Raw genomic sequence first — 23,529 nt, forward strand, 5'->3', positions numbered from 1 at the left:
CTACCATTGCGTGGAAGATTATTCTTGGACTTAAATAATTCCCAAATTGTTTCCAAGGGAAAAAAGACCACCTCAACTTCCACACTGAAGGAGATGTCAGCTGATCTTGTAAGTAACTCCTGGACAGAAATCTCTGCCCACTTCATTAAGCAGTCCACAGCTACAGGCATCCCGATAGTCCAGTCAGTATTGCTCACACTACCATGGCAAATAAAAGATCCATAGGTATCATTTCCGTTAGTTCTATGATGGGACGTGGTAACAGTATTCATGTACAGTGCTGGGCACTTTCTTGAGGCCCACAATTGGAAGATTACTGGCTTTGAGTACACAATGTCTGTTTTTCCTTAAGTAAACCATCACGTCCTGTGCTGTCATCCTTTCTTGACTCTCCTATATCCATATGTCCATACGATGGGATACTATAACAAATACATGCAAGATGATGTGAAAAAAATGACATGAATAATGCTGTAATAAACAAGAGACAAGGAGTGGCACATGAAGTTTTCAGAAAAGTAGTTAATCAATAAACAGAAACCACCTTTACCTAGATTCATCCATGACAAAAACATTTAGTCAGTTAGAAACTAATGAAAAATGCAAGAACAGGCTAAGATGAGCAAAAGCAAGTGTGGAACTAAAGACTTAAGGTTCATCTGGCAAGTTACAGCAGTCTTGCACTCCTCAGAGAGAAGACTTCCAAGGGAATCTGTGAAAGAAAAGCTGTTCATTATGCACTGTGTATAATGCATATTCTTTTGTTAGTCTTTTTTATATAATCAGGCAATGTATAACTGTATGCCTTCTGGCTGGACTGGTTTGAGACATTAATACCTCCTGATTCCCTGTTATCTCCCTGTAACTGCTCACTGTGGTGGTAGAACACTAGAAGCCTGGTAAATCAAAGGAGAAAGAGGGACAGAAAATGATCCCTTCTTAGTTACTTAGGGGTGCTAAGTGAGAGAAACAAGACAATCTGAAAGATGGAAATATATCTTCAGAACTGAAAAAAGATTGAGAAATGACTATGTATGTCACTTGCATTATCCACAGAGGATATCCTTATCAGAATGCTGGCAGTGTTTCCCTCAGACCCAAATTCTATGTTCTAAACTTCATTGAAGCTGACAGTTTATTAGTGCATTTATATTCTTAACATTAACATGTAGAAAAGAAGATGTAATACTATAAAATAATCCTCAGTCATTTTGCTTCACCTTGTTGAAATCACTGCAACTCCAGGAAACAGATATGGCAGTAGTCAAGAAATTAATCAGTGCCAGGAAGTACATAAAAAAGTTGAACAAATAATCATTTCAATTTACTGCCAATTTGATTCAATGAAAACTTCAAAACTGTTAGTCTAACAACATGAATTTCAGTACAGAACCAAGAAGTTTGCTCTAGTAAGAATTAGAAAATTGAAGAGCTTCTTTTAAGCAGCTAACACATTCATCATTGCAGCAATGAACAACTATATTTGATGACAGGGTAGCAGAAGTTTTTGGAAACGAATACCAGGAAACAATTTCCGTGACTGACCCTCTAAATCCAAGTCTCAACAGGTTTTGCAGTTTCTCAGACTAGCACTTTGGAGTTTACTGGTTTGTTTGAAAGTACAAACTGTAATTGCCTGCTAAGTGGCGAAACATGGAACCAGGTGTCCTAGTTTAGTTGCCTGAGCTTATTAGTTAGTTCATACATCTCTAAGTTGTACTGAATAGCCCCAAATGTACTATCATAAATGCTACCTTCTCTAGTTGCCAAATCCCACCAACTTCAAACTGGCTGCATATAATCATAGAATCCTTTAGGCTGGAAGAGACCTTTCAGATCATCAAGTCCAACCATTAAATGATCCAACCAGCTGGATCTGTCCAGCCACTCTATACAAAAAAAGAAATTTGCAAAACTTAAATAAGATCCTCCAGGAAATTCTAATTGTGTTACAGTGAGAGAAGATTGAAAAGCAACTGCAAACATATCCAGTGTGTGATTAAGCAACTTCTGAAGGAATGTGGTTGTTTATCACAGGTTCAAAAACCATGGAGAAATGCAGTGCAACAGAAGTTAGAGCAAAGGGTCAATAACTGGACTGGAAAAAGAACTGTGGGAAGACCAAACTGAGCAATCTATGCAGGGAAGAGTGTGCTTCAGAAATGTGAAGAGCATCTATCACATAGAATGTCTGGGCTGGAAGGGACCTCCAAAGGTCATCTAGTCCAACCCCCCTGCAATAAGCAGGGACATCTCAAACTAGATCAAGCTACTTAAAGCTTCATCCAGCCTGATCTTGAATGTCCACAGGGATGGGGCCTCCACCACCTGTCTGGGCAACCTGTTCCAGGGATTGGTCACTCTCATACTGAAGAACTTTTTCCTAACATCTAACCTAAATCTCCCCTTTTCTAGCTTAAAGCCATTACCCCTTGTCCTGTCACTACAAACCCTTCTGAATAGTCCCTCCCCTCCTTTCTTGTAGGCCCCTTTCAGGTACTGGAGGGTCGCTATAAGGTCCCCCTGGAGCCCTCCTCTCCTCCAGGCTGAACACCCCCACCTCCCTCAGCCTGTCCTCACAGCAGAGCTGCTCCAGCCCTCGGAGCATTTCTGTGGCTCTCCACTGAACACGCTCCAACAGCTCCACGTCCTTCTTGTGCTGGGGGCTCCAGAACTGGACACAGGACTCCAGGTGAGGTCTCACGAGGGCAGAGCAGAGTGGCAGGATCACCTCTCTCCATCTGCTGGCCACTCTTCTTTAGATGCAGCCCAGGATTCCATTCGCTTTCTGGGCTGCTGCTGCACATTGGTGGCTCATGTCCAGCTTCTCATTTACTAGTACCCCCAAGTCATCTTCCAATGGGCTGCTCTCTAGCATGTCCTCTCCCAGCCTGTATTGGTAACGTTGGCTGTCCCTCCCCAGATGCAGGACCCTGCACTTGGTCTTGTTGAACATCATGACGTTCCCCTGAGCCCACCTCTCCAGCATGTCCAGGTCCCTCTGGATGGCCTCCTGTCCCTCTGGCCTGTCAACTGCACCACCCAGCTTAGTATCCTCACCAAGCTTGCTGAGGGTGCACTCAATGTCACTGTCTGTGTCATTGATGAAGATGTTAAACACTGGTCCCAGTACAGACCCTTGAGGGACACCACTTGTCACTTTTGCTCAGCTAGATGTCGAGCCATTGACCACAACTCTCTGGGTGTGGCCATCCAGACAGTTTCTTATCTAGTGAACAGTCCACCCATCAAACCCATATCTCTCCAACTTAGAAAGGAGGATGCTATGGGGGATGGTGTCAAAGGCCTTAGCAAAGTCAAGATAGATGATGTCCACAGCTCTTCCCTTGTCCATCACTCCCTATATTCTTTTGCAGTCCACCAGAGCAATATGTATAAACATCACATACCTGGAAAACCTCCTTCCATTGGGAAATACTTTATTTCACAGGAGTTTCCATCCTACCCCTCTATTCCCCAGTGACATAACAGAAGGGAATGATAGAGATGCAATGTACTAGCTGGCAGACAGATTGGCACGTTGCTGCAGGGATTCCCAAACTATATACAGTGGTTTCCAGTGATGAAGAAGCCAGGACTGGGGATGCACATAAGTGTCTTCACGACATCTGTGGTTCAGTCCTGAAATTTAAGTGATTTAACTTCCCTTTCTACCTGGAAGCATTCTCTGGTAGGACACAGCATGAAACAACAACACTCAAAAAAACCATACAGAAAACAACGACTCTGAAGATTTGAAAATCATTACCTCTCTACAACGATGCTTTCAAAAGACAGAATACCAGCCTCTGATGCCTGTCTACTGGCACAAGCACTTTCTCCACACTCAATAGCTAGGACAAACAAAAATACGGTCACAGAGACCTATCAGCCCCAAAACTATCCAGGCTCAAAATAGTTCCAAACAGAGCAAGGCTGACTCATGTTGACAATGAAAATCCAGGTGCATATGACAGTTGCTGCTGAAGTTTACAATTTATTTCCAGAGATCTTTCTCCAAAACTAAATTCACAACACAAACTTTATGATAACTAAATCCAAATGAGTATCTCTTCTGCCAATGACCAGGCCCAACAAAAATGATACAGCCAGCAGGAAGATGAACCAATACACAGACTGTATTGTAAGTAAAAAGGACATTCCATGAATGATCACTGGGGGTACAAACAGATCAATCAGCTGGTACATAATTGATGCCACCCCCAATGATCCGACAAAAGACATAACTCGGCCCACAACGGGTGGTATAAACAGAGAACTGAGGTTTCTCATAGCTGGCGGAGGAAACAGCCAGACCAGCCAGTTAAACATATAAGACAAAGGTGCCCACATGGCGACTCTCACCTGATCGACCCGCGTTCGCAAAGGGCTAAACAGACCAGGGCCCAGCTCCAGGGAGAGTCAGGAGGCCTGCCCTGAACCAGGAAGCTCGGGGGAGTGCACTCCACAGACAGACACTCCTGACTCCCTGCAAGTGGTCCCAGCTTTTATCCCCAAGCAGACCCCTGACCTTTGTCAACTCAGTGCGGGACCCCTGGGGCTCATTTCCCTTCTGGCTCTCCCTGCCGGGCCGGCCGCACCCTGGGGGGAAGCTATAAGGCAAACTCACCACCTCTGTATGAAGGGCTGGGGAATCACCCATATGGCAACCTTAATTTGGGGGCTTGGGGTTCAGACACCAGCGTTTCAGCAGCCTCTGAGAAGAAATCTTTTATGAGAACAAAAAAGTGTATGATTCCCCTCTCACTTTGTCTTAAATAAAAAATTAAAAATACTCTAACAGTAAGTGTTTTGGAAGTAGCTACAAAAAATAATAAATTGAAAACCAAAGGGGTCAGCAGACTCACATTCAATAAACAATTTGTTTAGGGGTGTTCTGATCATGTAGATAAGTAAAATCATGTAAATATACCATGTAAAACAGTCCATCTGTAATATACACACCAAGACTTGATCTGATATTTATGGATCGCTTCAAAAATGTATAGTTTTGTGAAAATATAAATAAAGCAGAGTACAGCTGTATTATTCAAGGTGGCACCATTGACAGTGGGAGACTTTCCTGGAAGCAGAACATCCCTCTCTGACTTCACAGTCCACCTATTTAAAAGTTATTTTTAACATCTCTGAATAACAGCCATGTTTACAGAAACACACAGAAGACTCATATTTTAAGTGCTATATGCAGCGTCCAAAGATATACAAGGACAACAAGTCCTTTCTAATAATGCAGAATGTCTTCTCTCTAACACTGGTCCATTTTGGTCTTACAGGTTTTAGTATTTGTGACATTTCAGTTATGATCCTGATTCTTTCAGCTGGTCAAATTTTCTTCAGGAGCTACACTAAAATTAAGAAGAACTAAAAAAAGATATTTCTGTAGTTCTAAGCCTTTATTGTTTTTAGGCTCTGCAGATAATTTATTTTTTAATGTGTGTGACTCTGCACAGCAGTTTTAACCCACTGTTAGGCAAAGGTAACCCAGCTCAAGAGGGGCAGGACTGAGATTTTCCTGAAGAGCTGTCTCACCTGAGACACTGTCCACAGTCCAACACTGTGCCTCATAAATACACAGCCTCACTTGGAAAAGTTAATGGAGTCTTCCAAACAGTACTTTTTTATATCACAGTAACCTTCCTTAACCTCTAAATAATCACTACTCCTTCCAGTGCCAAAGTTTCTTCCTGTAATTTGATTTCTTAAAATAGACTCCATAGGGAAAGCCTGGTGGTTCTTATTATTTTTAAATACTGGAATGAAGTTTGATTGTCACAGAAGGTCCTACCTCCAGTCATCTTTGGTTAAATTTGCCAGGATGTTCATCTCTTCTTCTTGCATGAGTCTATAAGCAGCACTTACATGATGATTTTCAAGAACAGAACGATCATTGTACAATATTGCAACATCAGACCTAGTGATAAAAAATAAAAAGGCAGCATTTGCAACAGCATCCTGATGATGGTACTGGGGAAGGTAGGACTGTGTACTCTCTATGAGAACTATTGACTATATATACCAAACTATGCTTATTTTTTCCTCTTGTATCAAATCCTGATGAAGTTTCCATCCTAAATGCATAAAAATTAACCACTGTATAACCATTACATATACTGTTTGCAGGAAAGTCATATTTTTAAACATGTAAAGTTTTATTTATATAACTGTGACAAAAATTTGTGAAATCTTTGAGCTTCTTGACTGTAGATAGGGTTGTAGAGTAACAGAAATGTTCTAATTAGGCTACTCAAGAGTACCCTTTGCCAGTACAACCATTTAAAATGCATTACATTCACCAACAGAGGGGGCTCCACACATATAGCATGAGTATTAAGAAGTTATGACCCCTGTTCTGAGAGAGATGTGCTTTGGCCCATGTCAGTCATAACCAGGAAGAGCTGTAAATAATAAAATATTTAAAACCTTCTATTTCTTCTGCCTTAAAAGGATGCTACCTTTTGTCAGAAAAACAGACAAACCTTGAGCCTCATAACAATGGAATGGAAGAGACGCTAAGCTGAAATTTGACTGCATTCAAGTGCTTTCTTAAGCCAGACTCTTACCATAACATTAATATCCTTTCCCTCTTATTTAAAGACTCCTCTACAGTACTAAAATTGCATATAGATTTTCAAAAATTTTGATGCGGTATGGATGTACCACACTTAGCTTCAAAAGTCATTCATTCTTGGGGAATTTTTTTCCCCAAGATTTGATGTGACTTGCTAAGCAACTTCAGGTCTCACCTCTCTGCTACACTTCTGTTCTGGTAAAGCTATTCCTAAGTATTTCAATTTAGTCAACTAAAAAGTCTGTACTAGAGGAAAGATGTGATGACTTCGCAGCACAGCTTACTATGGTATCAGGAAAGTAAATTCAACCTCTTCTTCTGTTGAGCAATAGTATATATTCAGTGTAAACACACACATTTACAGTATGGTACCAAGGAATCTAAAAAATGAAAAGAGGATTGGAAACTTTGGCAACAAACCACAACCCACCTAAATAATGAATATGTCTACATCCATAATGCTACTAAAATCATAGGAAAATCGGTGATTTTTCAACCACATATGTTTATGAAGCACACTTTGATCTACATAGCTACTTTGTGCTACAATTTGCTATGACTCTGACAGCCATTTAATCAGCCTTTCTCAGGCAAAAGAAGCCTGGAATCATGGCCCTGGGATGCCACATCAGGGCCAAGTTCCACTAGAAGAGAACAATGATCTCCATCACAGATCAAATACCTGTTGCAAGAAAGTACAAGTAAAATTCAAAGGCTAACAGCTTGATTAATTTTCCATTTTTGCAATACTCAGAGCAAAATATTAAGGACAAAAATAGAAAAGTAATATAAACTTGGCACTACAAGCTGAAGTTTATTTTTAGCCAGACTATGCTGAGGGAGAAAAGAATTACATCTTTATTTCAGCTGCAGATCCAAAATTTTTTCATTATTGAAGGCCACATCTCAGGGTACAAGTATGTTATGGATTTAACTTAAATGTAACCCTTAGGCACTTAACTGTATTGCTGAGTGTGAGGATGCTTATGTTCAGAGTAGTAGTATTTCTATCACAAAGCTGTTTTGTTAGAATATGCCAGTGCTTTGCTGAAATTTTTTGGTCAAGAGCAGATAAAGTGGACTCCTCAACCAAGCACACTAAAACCAAAGGATAGTCTAGTGTGGAAGAACAGTAAGATGCTTTGTTAAGTACCCGATATACCATTTGTTATCCAGTAATGGACTGATCAGCAATTCTCCTTTGATAAGCTGAAAATATATCTTTTTCAGGGAGAGCAGTATATGCTGTTGTTCTGGACCAGAGGCTAGGATGACACAATGCACCTGCATGAGAATACAGTTAGCCTGACCTTCAAACCAGATTTCTTTTTCATAACTACTGCAGATGCTGTCAAAACATGACAGGAGTGGACTTATGGTAGGTATTGTTAAAGCTGTACATAAAGATTTCTCCCTCTCTACTAGGACTCTATAAGTTTAATAAGCAACTTGAATTGAAAAATGTATCACCTGATATAAGTACAGACAAATTGCTGAAAATTAAGTGTTATTTTTGTGGGGACACTGTGGAAGAAATATTTGAGTTGAAAGTTATCAGAATTTAAGTGAGCAAATAGAAGGGTGAAGTGATTTCAAGTTTGTGTTCTGAATTTTTTTGAAATCTCTCTTGATGCATGTAGCTCCAAAATATGATTTCAAACACTGTGGAGCTAACTCAGGACTTTTCCACACTGTTTTTGTTCATGTGAGCAGTCCCATTAACTGTGCAGAGGTCAAAGAAGAAATTTGTAAAATCAGGAATGACCTGGCTACCTCCTGGCTGTATCAGTAAGAAGTATGAAACTGTTCAAAATAATGAAGAACAAACTTCATATATGACACTTAAAAGACCACTTTGCTTACCTTGTCTGAATATGAAAATTGTTTGTGGTCCCAGTATGTTCATAATCATGGATGGCAGCTGCAAAGATCATTGCTAAAATTTCCAGTTCTGTGAGCCAGTGCTAGTAAACAAAAATCAAATCTTAGTCTTATTTTCTGCAACAGCCTAACTTAAATGAAACCCTACTATACTAGAAATGGTTTGCATTACTTTCAACTTAAGTAAACTTTGTTCTTGTCTTTTTCCAGGTAGCTATGTATCCATAACACATTTCAGTATGATACAATAAGTCCTTGTACTTATTATGATTTCTTTAAGAACAAGTTAACATCCTTATGGTCACTAGCAAAGTAAATAATGGCAGCCAAATATATAAGAAGTTATTACAATCATTACGTGGTACACTTTGTAGCTGATTTGAGCAGGAACTATCTAATCTGCTAACCCATACATGGCACTTGCCATTTTATAGTATATTCATCTAAAAACGTGATATGAAGGTAAGGTTATAATTTGTATTTAGTGAATAATATATACAGTTCATATCAAATTCTACATACAACATTAGCATTAACTATATTTTACCAGTGTACATAGCACTAAAATTGGGCCCATGGGAGATTTTTTCTGTTCTATAATTTTATCATACTTTATATTAATGCAAAAAAAAAGGGTGCATAAGAAAAGGTGATACAGGTCATGTATACAAAATAATGCAGATCCTGGGGTTTTGTGCACTTTTATACCTCATGCAAACCAAGGCTGTTCTGTATCGCTTGATTTATAAAATAACCCCCATTATTTCATCTTTCAAGTTCTATTTCTTGAATGATAAATCATTCTGGAGGAGAAAATTTACTCCATCTAAAAATGGGGGCAGAAAAATCATATGACAATTAACCCCCACAGTCATAGGACTGATTAAGTTAAATGCCAGTCAAGCATTTCCATACACATTACAGATTTTTTTTTTTTTAGTGTAGAAGTAAGTTTCTATACTAAAGGCTCGAAGAATGATCTGAGAAGAAGGGAAACAGTCAAGATTCATAAGTAATGCGAGAATGATGAAATGGGTCATTCAGCGACAAAACAAGACGGACGAGGAACAACAAGTACTGGCTGTTGGTGAAGCACTATAGATGAAAAAAGGTCACAACAGCGGAATGAGAATGTACTGTAAGCAGTTCTAAAAAAGGAAACAATGACCTTCACCATATTGTGTGTCAGAAGAAACCAGGCCATGACCAGTCCTGGCTTTCACAATGTTTTCAACATACCAAGTAGAATAGAAATTATCAGAAACTGAAGTGAAACATAAAGTTTTTCTTTAAGACGTCTTTTCAAAGTAACAAAAATAGTTGCTAGACAATGCATTTATAAGGAGAAGAGCATTCCTTACAAACAGTATCTATGGGCTACACAGAAACCTCACAGGGTATTATATGAGAGCAAGTATTCCAGAGACTAGCTGTACAGGCAAAATTCAGATCAGTATTCAAACCAGAGAATCAGAGAACTTCTTTAGCTAGAGGATTTCTAAGGAAGTAGGAGAAAGCTTTTAGAGAGACAGTTAGCAAGTGTTTTTCTCAAAGGGAGAGGAAAAAGTAGGTATCCGGAGGTCTGCAAGACTGCAAAGAGCTGGAGCCTGCTTCTCTTCTGGAAGATCCTATGCCACGCAGGTGTAACACCTATTGGAAAAGATGTCTCCTATTGAGAGATGTTTTCCAGTATTATAAATGGCTTATAAGTAAATAGATTAATTTCATCTTTTCATGAGCTCTGGTTCAAACTATTTTTTAACAATGATGGATTAAACAAAATGAGTAAGAAAGGGAGTCTCACAATTTATTGCCACTAAAGACATTTTTTCCTCTAGCTTGAGCAATACAGGTATGTGGGAGGAGAAAAGGGATGGTGGGAAGATGATCGATGACTCAAAAGTTCTTTATAAGATGTATTCCCTGGGACTTGGATTCTTAAATCTTTATAAAGATGAAGACATCATAAATGCAAGCTTGAGTTACATATATTTCAGTCATATCATCTGGGATTTAGTCTCTTGGGAAGGCTAATAGATTGTGTGCCATCTGTGATATCTAACACATTGATCTGAGGTTGCTGGATCTTGTCTTTTAAGATAGTAACTTTTGGAAAACACAGTGATCATTTTATTTCTGACTGCAACTTTGAATATGTGTTATTCTTCACTGGAATCTCTCTGAAGGCTTGTGGAGAAGCATAAGCTCTGAACTGCCAAATTTTTTGGCAAGTACTGAAATGCAGCTGTTTTCCAGGTGCCCATAAAAGATACAAAACGTATGAAATCAACAACAGGAATCAGGAACAGGATTGTTTAAAACCCAGCTTTTTGAAACATTTGCTTCAGTATGTCTTTCATAAGTAAGTGAACACAGGAGACAGCAATTCTTTGAAAGATTTGAGAGTCAGTTAAGTTCCTTAACATCCAATGAAAGCATAAGAACTTCAAATCACATTCTGATCTGCAAAAACCAGAAAGGAATTCCATATAGAATTGCATCAAATTGACCTAAATCCAGGTATTTGTGAGAAGATAGAGCAGAGTTAAAAGAGGCATTACAATAGTCATATTCTAAAAATCACTAGGTTGAGAAGTAAGCTTCAGATTGTTATTGGGTAGGGTTCTGTGAGGCTAACTAGGCAACGGGAAAAAAAACAACAAGTTAAACAAAACATTTGCATGATACTGTGTTCTCAAACTGCAAATGACATGTGGGACAGAATTGCTTTGCAAGCTGCAGAATCACTAGGCCCTCTTTAAAACACGGAATCCTGTAAACGTTTCTTCTGCCTGCCAAGCTACATCGGTTTGAAGGCACTCTTGATCAAGCGTTGTCCTACTTAGATATTTTTCCAACAACTTTCTAACATCATAATTCAGCAATTCAAATGTGAATATTAAAAGCTGGCCAAATTTTTAGGAACATTCTGTGGCAGCATTACAACAGTAACAATGTTTTAGAGCAAAGTTACAGCAATAAAGTCTAAGCTTTTCTGAAAACAGTTGTCCAAATCACAACAAATGCAGTTACAAGGTTAAGATGCTAATATTGTTAAGCTTAAATTGGAGAGCTCTTCTCATCCTCGTGTGCACCTGGTAGAATAGCAGATATTCAAATAGGAAACAGGTTCCCTCATTCAGTGTTCAGAGAGACACAAAATGTGTTGCAAAGCTGTTTAATCAATGGCTAAATATCCAAAACTGTCTAGGATAATTCCGCATATTATAACATTGTCCTGTCATCACAAAGGAAATCTGGATGCTGTTGTCTTTTCTGAAGGGCAGAGGGGTACAGTCATAATGAGCTAAATGGATGTCTATAGTGTGTAATACAACAAAGGGATTTTCCCTTGTGTTAAGTTGCTGAGCCAGGTGTACACCTGCAACAAAGACCTCTGACATCACTTAACTCTTGCACTTGATCTCATAGCAGAAGACAAAAGTAGGACAGGAACCATGATCCAATCTCTTCAAGCTGCCTTTTTTTTTTTTTTTAAATATTATTTAGATAGATGAACATCATAAACAACAACTTTGGAGTCATCTTGGCAAGAGCTGTCTAGCCTATGCTTCATTCTGATATGGAAGTCCTTTCTCAAGAAAGCATGTCAATGTGAAAAGGAATCTTTGCTGGTGAATTCTCCAGGCTTCACTCCACAAGCAGTATTTGTGTGATGCTTAGAAGAAAAACACTTCCTTCAAACAGTAAAATCAAAACCTGCCATGCCTAGAGACTTGTTCATGTCTCCACTGAAGCCAGAGGCAAAGCTTTCAGTGAGAAAAGGCTTAATGTTAAGTGAATGACTGTCATTTATTGTGCATATATTGCAGCATAAACATCTAGAGTCAGCTCTAAAATGTGCCTTTCCAAAAGTCTTACAAAATTGTTTCATAGTTCTGCAAACAAAAAAAAAAAAATCAGACTCTAACACTTCCCACTTTTTTTTTTTTTTAAACAAATGTATTCCTAGTTAAGACAAATCATCAAATGGCCATTGACAGAGGTGTCACTTTTCTTTCAGTCAGTATTTACTTTTGTCTAGCAAGCTGACAGTGAGGAGACTCCTACTGTTGGTATCAAATCTAAGATAACTGTTTAGAGTACATGCTTGTGCAGAGTCACTTCGGTTCCGAAAGCAAATACTAAAAAATACTGGGATATTGCAATAGTGCAAGGCAAATGCAATCTCCTGCCTACTGTAGGCACATATAGTGCACGAGCAGTCCTAAATAAGGTTATAAACCAGAAGAGAAAGCAGATATTTGAGTAACTCTACACTGTTTCAGTACCTCTTTCAATGGCCAGGACCTCAACAGACACTAAAGCTTCCGTGCCTGATCACACCTCCCAGGCTCTGGTGTGGAAGTGAAAAAATCCCCCCTGCCCACTCCTGCGAATATAGCTCCTTCAGCGCAATATATAATAACAAGCCCAGCAAAAAGGATTAAGGAGGATTTTTTCTTCACTTTTTCCTCTGCACCAGAAGAGTTCAAGTCTAGAACAAGTGTTAAAATGACATAAAGTTCACAGCCCAAAAGGTAGTTTGGAATCTCTCTTTGCACAATTTTAAAGGGAGCTTTTTCCTTAAGAAAAGACACATGTACACTTTTATCTAAAACAGCAGAATCTGAGAAAATAAATAAATTCGTCTTTGCAGTATTTCTTACCATGATACCAGTGTGAATCATTATGTAATGCACAGTTTGAGTAACATCAGCTGCATGGATCAAATTGTGATACGGATTTTTGTATTTGCTGTAACCAACTTCAAGAGCTTCAGCAAATGAAATAAGATTGGGAACAGGGATCTAGGGGGAAACAAAAATTAAAAGACATGGTTTTTTTCCCACAATGGCTGCAAAATTAGCCATGCAATAAATGAAACCACAAATAAGTATAACATAGAATTTAGTTAACCACAAAAGAAAAATTTAAAATCCAAAGGTCTGATATCTTCCATGATTCCATATTTTCCCATTTTTCGTGCTTTGGCTGGGGTAGAGTTCATTTTGTTCATGGTAGCTGGTATGGGGCCATGTTGCAGATTTGTGCTGAGAACAGTGTTCATAGTACAAGGGTGTTTTCATTATTGCTGAGCAGTGCTCACGCAAAGTCAAGGCCTTTCCTGCTCCTCATATCGCTCAGCCAGTGAGTAGGCTGGGAGTGCACAAGAAATTGGGAGGGGACACAGCTGGGACAGCTGACCCCAACTGACCAAAGGGATATTCCATGCCATGTGACATCATACTTCTCAATAAAAATAGAGGCAAGACAGGCAGGAGGGCTACTGCTCAGAGACTGGCTGGGCATTGGTCTGCTGGTGACGAGCAATTGTTTTCATTTGCACCACTCATTTTTCTTGATTTTTTTTATCTTTGTTATTTTCCTCTTTTTTTTTACATTTATTATTACTACATTTTATTTCAATTGTTAAACTGTTCTTATCTCATCTACTAGTTTTCTCACTTTTACTCTTCTAGTTCTCTTCCCCACATCCTTCTGGGGGCAGGAAGTGAATGAGCAGCTGTGTAGTGCTTAGCTGCTGGCTGAGCTTAAACCACAACACCCATATAATGAAATTACATTTTCCTTAAGATTAATTTCTTCATTTAAAAGCTCCGCACGGTAAACACTGGGACTGAGAATGGGTTTAAGCCCACTGAGCCAGTAACACTGCATACTTTCTGACTGTGTTGTTAATGGTAGCCCTGGTGTGGTTTTGACTTCAAGCATCCAGAGCTTGAAGGGAAAAGCTTGATGGGAAAAGCTGAGTCTGGGTTATCAGTTAAAAGTAAAATATTCAAATCAACTTCAGGGTGAGGCAGGGTCTTCAAAATGAGCACGGAATTTTGCAGTGGAGACATTTTGTAACTGTAACAAAAATTTCATCTGGTTCTATTATAATGATATTTGGCATTTTTATCTATTTTTTGTCTCTGCCTTTCAAGTTGACTATAAATACTCTGTATTGTACTGCAACACCCTAGAAAAGCAGCCTTCTCTTTATAGATTGCCCATGTTGGTTAGGAAGGTTCAGCCAAAGCCTCTGTACAGTCGTGGGCAACATACTATGACCTAGACTATGCAAAAAATACTTAGGACTAACCACAGCTTTCTGCCTTATTAGGAATCTTTAATCCATGAAGCTGGGACACTGATTCAGTACAGCTGGGTAAATAGGCTGTATACATGATCTGTTTATGGCATGCTCACAGCATTCAGCTGCTCACTAGAAACATCCCATCCCAAACCGAATTGACATGGGTCTACATAGCTTTCAATTTTTTGGGTTGCAGAAAAATTTGCATGCTTTGGATGAAGTTTCATTCAGTAGATTTATTGGAATATTACAATGCTTGATTTGCCATATTCCTTGAAATTCTGGACTGCATTGCACAATAAGAAAACCATCTCAAACATATCCTGGATTTCTTATATTTAAAATTTGACACACTTATTTTTGCATATATATTTTTACTTATGGCTAGTTTCTGACCTTGAAACGGCTCAAAAGTTCATATCTGGTAAACAGCTCATACATCATAAATTTCAGACTGTGCTCTCCACTTGCTTCATTTAGGGCAAATACATCAAAAGACCATTTATCAACATCCTGTAGATGAGGGGAAAAGGAAAAAAAAACAAAAACAAACAAACAAACAAACAAACAAAAAAACCAACAATAAATATCCATCTGTTTAAGTAAGTTTCCACTTAATCACTGGAAATAATATTTTGGGGGTTCTTGGAGTGGAGGGAGAGAGTTTGCTGGTTATTATTGTCCAAATCTCTCAAACTCCTACTGTAGATAATACATTAATGATTATTTCAATATTAATGATGAAAATAGTTATGCCAGTTATGAATAGAGTACTTGTAACATGATGTAAGCAATTTTGTATGCTTCAAATCAAAGGCTTTAATCTTTCAAATTTAAATTTCTGCATTCAAATTTTTTATAGAACCTAGTGGAGCTAATGTGAATATCCATACTTTAAAGAGGTTATTATGTAATATCATTAACATCATAGCCATAGAGCAATTTTACAATAATATAAATGTGTTATGACGGTTTTGACTTTCAGGGAAAACTCTCAATTTTTTAATTGCATACATAGCCATAGGAACTTTACTATTGTAAAAGATTGTCTTTTGGGTGGACTATAGTAATGCCTAAATTTCACAGCAAATACTGTACTTGTTCCGTAAGCTGCAGCTTCTTTTGTTAGCTCTGTCCCAATACTACTCTTTTTTTCTTTCCTAAAAAGGAAACAAATGCTGCTGTCTGAGACACTGATTATCCTACCACTTGGAGCTGATCAAACCATGTCTCACATTTCTATAAAAATTGCTACACAAATGTAATACTATTGCTTCTAGATGAAATCATAACTAATAAGTGAAACAATAAACAGAATCACATGCTATTCGCGAATTTTCAGCTCTTATTTTGTCTGTTCTCTGTGCTCAGTTTTGTAGTACTAGCAATAGCTAGAGAACATGCAGTAGAAAAACGTTCATTCCTTCTAGAAGCCACTATACATAAATTAAAATACATTCAAATTCCACAACGATTAAACTTATTTCACCTTAAATGTTGCTATCACTTCTGCTGGGTAAGCCAAACCAACCATGCTAGAAGTTTTTCGGTACATCCTAAAAGTAAAAATAAAATATTAAGGAATAGTACTCCTTTAAAAAGTACTGAAACAATTTATGGTTTGTTTTTTTTTTTTTTAAATTCATCTATCACAGCTTGTGAAATACCACTAAGCTATTTAAGGGTCTGATACCAAAGGTGACATAAATCTTTTTATGAACTTATAAGAACAAATTTAGAGGTTTCACCTGGATTTCTGTATAGAAAAATAGAAGGATTGCAGAAATTGCAACCTAAACTCTGGCTCAAAGATTTGCTTTGCTCAAAGTTCATTCTACCTATTAAGGTATTTTCAATGACAGGCACTGTGGTTAAATGCAGTACTTGCTGTAATAAGCAAGCAAAGCTCTCACCTTTCCACAAAAATCCCAGCCTGTACAGCATGCACAATGCTTCGGAATTTGGGCTTTTCTTCAGGTCTCCTCCTCACTATTCCCATTTCCCTTGTGAACGTAGAAGCTAACCAGTCCCGCACTTCCAGCGGGACCGAATCCGACTGGATGTCAGACAGTTCATCTTCAGTGTCCAAAAGCTTCCTACAAAAAAATAATACAAGGTAACCAAGAAGATGGCAGACTGAAGCAAAAGGAGTATGGGCAGGTGAACAGCTAATAAAATTTAACAGAAGCAGAGGTTGTTTGTAGAACTGATTCAACATATCACTGAATGTCTTCTCTGGTAGAGACACTGAGGCCTGGGCTCAGAAGCTGGGCACAGCAGATATCTTCCCTCTCTCCTGACACTCATATTCTAGAAAGTAAAAGATACTCAAATGCAAGATATTCCAATAAAGGCAAGAGAAGATATTTCTACAAAGATTTCACAACTATGATGAATTGAAGTGTAAATGAAGAGTTATGAAATCCTGAGGAGACATCTAAAACAGTGGTTGACATGAACATCTATACAAAAGAGGGGTTGCTGCTGTGACAACACAAGTGGTTCATCTGACATGTTCTCCAAAATTGTACTAAAAATATTTTTATACTTACATGCAAAGTAAATGATATTACCTAGCAATAGTATGGTGAATGCATTTCAGTGAACACCCAGTATATATGCTCATCATGTTATTTCAGTACAACAGAAGTATCAAAGAGAATTCATTCCTTCTGTGTGGACATGTATATTCCTATGGAAGGCAGGGTAACAAAATCATAGCAGTACTGATATTACACAAGATTGGATTGCAAGTCAGCTTTCACAGTTCTTAGTTGCTCAAAAAGTTAGAAAAGTTGTGCATACCTCTGCAAAATAGAAAAAGTATTAAGAAGAAACTCCACTTCCACAAAAATGGAGGGTAACAGCTTATTTAGAAAAAACCTGTGACTACATAGTCCCTTAAAACAGACTCAAGACTTCAGTTCTACACTTCAATAAATCTACCAGATGTAGGAAGTAAACCTTTTTCTTGCCATTATTTGCCCGTATCACTCAGTCTGCTGAGTATTTCCATGAATCAAATCCCTTATTTAGTCAGTCAAGTTCTCCTTCAGGCAATTATGCAAGAAACACCAGTTAGGATGACTCAAACATACATAAAGAATGCCACTCTTTAAAAATGTTTAATTAAAAGTGGTACCAGTGAACTGCAGGCATTATTTGATTACATAGTTCTAATTCTCTAGTGCTGTTTTTCTGAAACTGCTTGAGTTTGTGTGAACTGGACACAAAGCAATGATGGATAAAGTATTTTTGAGAATGATTTTCTTATCAGATAATCCGCTTGTCACGTTAAAACTTGAGTCTCTTCTCCTAAGAGAATAGGATTCCTGGGAAATACATATGGTGGCAATTTGGCTAACAGCATTTGCAAATGGATATTTGAGAGAGGAACATAATCACTTCTCTATTTTCACATTGTCATCTCTGCCACTGGCTTTTCTTTTGACTCAGCACAACTCTGCTGACTCTTTCCCCTATTTGTGCACTCTCTCCTCATTTTTATTCAGCAGCTCTTTCACACCTTTCACTTTCCATGTTTCTTTTCTTCAGTGTTTTCAGAACCTTGCCTAATCCAAATCTTCTCTAGCATGTAAAAGAACTGAGCAGCAACATGGACGAACAAGAGAAGCAATACAGTTCAGTTCAAAGAAATCCCATGTAAATCTAATACTATCTAAGGGATTGTAGGAAGATGCGTAGTAGGTAACATGATGCCAGAAGTCTGATACAAATCATTGGTGAACAGTAAGTGTAGTATATTTGTGCTTCTCTGCCCTGTTCTCAGTTTCAGCAGATCACCTGGCTGGCAGCATATTTTGTGAGACTATTCAACTGGGGTTTAAAAAAAAAAAAAAATCCATAAAATGCCCCCAACACCACCACTGTTTACTGAAAGAACAGCAGAAACATTCCTGGTTTTTAGGGACATAGAATTATCAAACCAGGAAGGGTCTTCAACACAGGAGGAGCAAAATGGACAAGAATTATGAGATTTTCTGACAGTAGGACACAGTCAGTAACTTATTTTGGAGGAGCGGGACTTGTGTAGAGGAAAGGTTTTGGACAAATTGTCTTGCAAAACTGAACCAAGGCTGAGACTGGCTGTAGCTCAAAGACAATAAATTGATTTTATTCCCTAAATTAAGAACCATGTTATAGTCAACTTACATCCTTACTAGTCTAACACTGTTATTAAATACCCCTGGAGAGATCAGTGTGTTTATATTTCTGAGGAATATTTGACACTTGATTTATCTGTCATATAATCAGGAATAAATTCTATAATCCCTAAACCATATTTTGTAACTATTCTAACTGTTCCTTAAATGAGATGGAATTATTCCAGTGCTAAAAGGACCATGGGCATTAGGGTGCCTCAGAGCATGCAGCAAGGATATTCCACATCACCTGTGCAGCACCAAGCAGAGCTCTGTATCAGTTTGCTATAGTCTGATGAAGATCTGAATTTGGGACGGAGTCCTGAGCAATGCAGGTACGAGCTGCTGGAGTACAAATTCATGCTAGCAAGACACACTGTAGTTTCCCTAATCTCTTTATACATTTTTCTGTAATATAGAACTATTCAGTCTGTAATAGGAGTTCATGAAGACAGAGCAGAACAAACACTGTTACTTTAACCAGTAATTTCCATGAGACCACCACTCTCTGATGAGAGAAGACAACAACATGCTATGGGACTAAGAGTTTCAGTGTCTCTGGTTCCTACTTAAGTAACTAGAAGAGCAACTGCAACATAGAATTATGCTGTAAATGCAACCTTCTGTAGGTACACGTTCTTCCAAATCCCTCCAGACATAACCTTAGGAACTTCTCAAAAAGAATTAGTTTCTTTCAGAGCCCTAACTGAAATAACATTTAAGGAGAGGAAACAAGGGCTAGTCATTCATCTCATAACTGCCTATTTTCTAGACTTTCCTGACCTTTTGGAAAGCAGGATTTATATTGGGGAAAATTACTCATAGTATACGCATTGCTAGAAATGGCCTTTGAATAAATTCGGAAATGACTGCCATTCTTTTGTAATTACAGGGTCAGGGCTCATATACAGGTCTACCCATCTGAATAAATGGATAGTTAGATGGATATATCATTTGATGGCAATTTTATTTATGAAAGGAAATTAATCAGGTTATATGGTGCACGATAGAAACTATGCTTAATTATCACAAATTCTTCAAATCCAATACTCAACTAATTTCATGGCTTGTAGCTTTTGTCAGCTTCTATTAATCTATTTATACCTTGATTATAATATTTCCACTACATTTCCATGGCTGTTCATATATATGTCTACATACATGACATTGTGGATCCTGTGAAATACATATGATTGTTCACCACCTACTCGCTGACTGTGAAAGCACTCCTTTAACCCAAATAAAGCAAATGTATACATTGAGAACATAAAACTATCAAATAGTTTTTATCAGCAATTTTACTTACTACTTACAAAATGCACATATATATATATAAATTTTACCAGATGTAACAAAAAGAATCATCAGCAGAAGTATCACAACTTGTACATGTTAACCAGAAGTACTAACAGTGCTTCAGCATTTACCTTACAATAGTAGCTGAAATTTTTTTTCACCTAGCAACAAGCAGTTTTTGATCAGCCACCACTGTACTTTTAATATGGTTTTTGTTCCTTTCATGTTGATCCATTTTGCGTTGTTTGCTGACCCCGAGCTTATTGATGTATATCACTGCAGTGAGTGCATCAAGTAAATCACAGAGCCCTGACGTGCCTGTCCTCCTTGCTTTTACTCCTTCTGCTGCTCAGAACTTAATTCCAACTAAGGTGGACTGAGCAGATGTATTATGATGTCACTCTGATGCAATCACTTCATATTAACATACCATAATTTCTTTGAATAAATTCTACAGTACAAGGTGTTTTACAATTCCTGGGGAAAAACAACATAGCAGTCCAAAATGTATATTCAGAATATTTTTAAGTGTTTATATTACTGTTGGTCTAATTTATATCTGCTTAGAACTGACAACTTTCAAAAACTTCAGTAAAATCAGTGAATCAATAGGATGTTAACTGGTGTTTGGTTTTACCTAATTAAAGTTGTTATTGCCCAGATAAACGGAAAATTTATTTATAAATTCTGCATACTGTAATTCAACTGTTATGTAGACTTCTTGCTCTAACTTGCCACTTTATGAACCACAGGTGAATAGGCAACCGTTACAGGTGATTATTCAGGTTGTCTTTAAATTAAAAAAAAAAGAATAAAAAAAAAAAGAAAGGGAGAGATAAATTAGGATCAGAAGACAGAGTCAAAACAAAGACAAACATAGTTAAATCACTAAACTTCCTACCAAATATTACAAGGGTTTGGGCAAGATTTTACAATGTAGTTGTAAATTGTAAAATGTAATCTGTAAATTGTAATACAATTTTGCAAAATTTTGCAATATGTAAACTTTTACATAGGTTCAAAAAATTAACTGGGCAAACTAGTGAGCAAAATAGCAAGTGACCACAGCTATCAAACACAAGGTTAGAATCTCTGGCTTAGAAAATACTAGGAGTGGAGTAACTGCAAGATCCATAGCCTCATCCCCCAAAGCAACCACACTGAAGATCAGAGATGGCAGGCATTTATTTTCTATTTTAAAGCTCCATAGTTGTTCCACAAAGACAGCCTTTAACTAAAACTCTACTGAGATCAAGCCCATCCAACTGGGAGGCATGAACTTCCATATCCTAGTTGAATTAAATAAATGCTAATATATGAAGGCACACACTTTAATTTTTTCTTCCCTAAAGCTAAGCAACAGCTAAAAATCCTAATAAACACTAAAGCTCTAACACAGTGCCACAGAAAGTACTTCTTTCTGCAACACAAAGGCAGAATATCAGGGTTACATACATTTATTTTGTTCATATATCATTAGTCCATTAAGTAGATGTAACACAAGGAAAAGATATGCATAGGAAGGAGAGGGAGAGGCTTGGGGTTTTTAATTCTGTTTATTCCAGGAGTGGAACTCCCATTGACAGCTGTAGGAATAAGTAAGACACAGCCCTTGGCATTTCAGCTTAGCAGTCAATTAATATTGCAGTCACAGTAACTAATAAGCTGATCTTCTCCTCACAGTACTGTGGGGTTTTTTTTCCAAGAACAATTTTACAAAACTTAAGTAGTGATAATTTCTATCTTTCTTTTCATTTAACCAGAATTTTAAATATAGTAATGGACTAGTCAGAACTATATTTCTGTTCCCTTAGGAATACATCAGATGTACTATGGAGGAGAAGAAAGAAAAGAAAATGTAAAAAAAAAAAAAAATTAGATAATGGCTATGGGGGGAAAAAAAATCCGTCAGTGCTAATCAGTCATGCTGCCTAACAGAGATGGTGAAAAATTTCCAGGGGAGGAATTGAGAAGGAGGTATTAGCTCTTTACCATTCAGTGAATTAATCAAGCTAACGATCAACTCCTTAAGAGTGAAAAGATCAAAGTCTCCTTCTAGGTCTAGCATGCAGAAGGCAAAGAATTTATAGTCCAAATAGCCAGTTCATTTTTTTATCAATTATTTGTGTTCTAGTGTCTCACTATCTTCCTGAATAAGCCTGAATCAACATATTCAATCAATATTTACATCCTCTGTAATCCACTACAATTTCCACTAACATCTGCTAAAAGATTCTTGTGACTCACACTGAGGATAAAGAAATTGCAAAAATGATCGAGGTGCATTTTTAGTACATAAAGGTCTTTCTAAAGGAAATTATTAATGTACAACATTCATGTTAGGATATACATGATATTAAAAAATATAATTTTTCAGGAGTACAGCTGTGAGCTAATGTGTTTTCCTTTTTTTTTCATTCAATTGCTTTGACATAGTATGCTGGAAGCTCTACAGGGCAAGGACTATCTCGGGCCGTGACTCATAAATAAATTAACAGCAATAATGTTGAGATAGAAAAATTCAATAACTTCAGAAAAGTGATACAGAGCATTTATTAAATAGCCTAATTGAAGAGTTTTAGTCAGAGTTTAATGGATTTTCCATCATTTCAAGCCTATTTTTATATATATCTTCTACGTTGCAAGCTTCCTCTCTCAGGAAAAACCTTTGTTTTAGTACAAAAGATTTTAAAGGTTTCTTTTAAGATTTTATAAGGGTGGAAAATACTGAATTAATCTCAACACAATAAGCATTTTCTCAATAGCAGCTTTTACAGAAGTATCATTTAATGGATGAAATAAATTATTTACTTCAAATATTACATTTGTTGCTGACAGCAATTTCAAACAAAATATATTTAACTATGGGTTAGCCATGTAGGACAGCAATACACATGCACAGTAACCCTGACTGAATATTCAAGATTACTATTTAAATTCATGCTTAAATAATTGCCACTTCCAGTCTTTCATCAAATTAATCAGCCCAGAGAAGAATCATATAGATCAGATTTTTCATCTGGCAAATAATTACCAAACAAGGTATCCCATTCCATTTGCTTTATCCTTGTATCATTAGAGGGATTATTGTCTTTAATATTCTCAATTTTTTTTTTAATAAAAAAGCTAATTTTGAGAGAAATATTGTCTAGATCCTTCAAAATAAATTACATAATTGACTGAATGCCTATCTGCCCCTTCAGGCAGAGAGACTGGGAACATATTCTTTTAAAATTTTTAATAAATATCTACATTCCTTTTGTGTAAGAGAATTTAACTTTCTCAATCCTTCCATCTGCAAAGAAATTTGCCAATGTGACCATGTCTGCCAGTGTGACCCTCAATTGATAGCAGTGTCTGAATTAACACAATTTCTTCCACAACCAAGAGTTTTCCAGTAAGTGAAACTACATGATTCATAAAGTCACCTAGATCTTGCCTGCTGAGGGTGGGAACAGAATGTGAATGGTCCTGTAATATCAAGCATCAGATTCCTG

The 23,529-nt window shown here is 37.4% G+C and overlaps 1 protein-coding gene across 1 annotated transcript in view; it reads right to left on the reverse strand.

Annotated features, from left to right (window-relative positions):
• LOC103777594 (calcium/calmodulin-dependent 3',5'-cyclic nucleotide phosphodiesterase 1A-like) overlaps positions 1–16,669 on the reverse strand; it is a gene marked incomplete at its 5' end in the record, with an annotated part of 44,716 nt that extends 28,047 nt beyond the window's left edge. The window contains 6 exons of the mRNA XM_008945152.1: positions 5,807–5,932; positions 8,453–8,553; positions 13,141–13,281; positions 14,970–15,086; positions 16,063–16,129; positions 16,487–16,669. Of these exons, the coding sequence (XP_008943400.1) occupies positions 5,807–5,932; positions 8,453–8,553; positions 13,141–13,281; positions 14,970–15,086; positions 16,063–16,129; positions 16,487–16,669 (735 nt within the window). The remainder of the gene's footprint in view (positions 1–5,806; positions 5,933–8,452; positions 8,554–13,140; positions 13,282–14,969; positions 15,087–16,062; positions 16,130–16,486) is intronic.
• Between the last annotated feature and the right edge of the window lie 6,860 nt (positions 16,670–23,529).

Source organism: Merops nubicus, unplaced genomic scaffold (genome assembly GCF_000691845.1).
Source record: "Merops nubicus isolate BGI_N331 unplaced genomic scaffold, ASM69184v1 scaffold9728, whole genome shotgun sequence".
NCBI classification, from domain to species: Eukaryota; Metazoa; Chordata; class Aves; order Coraciiformes; family Meropidae; genus Merops; species Merops nubicus.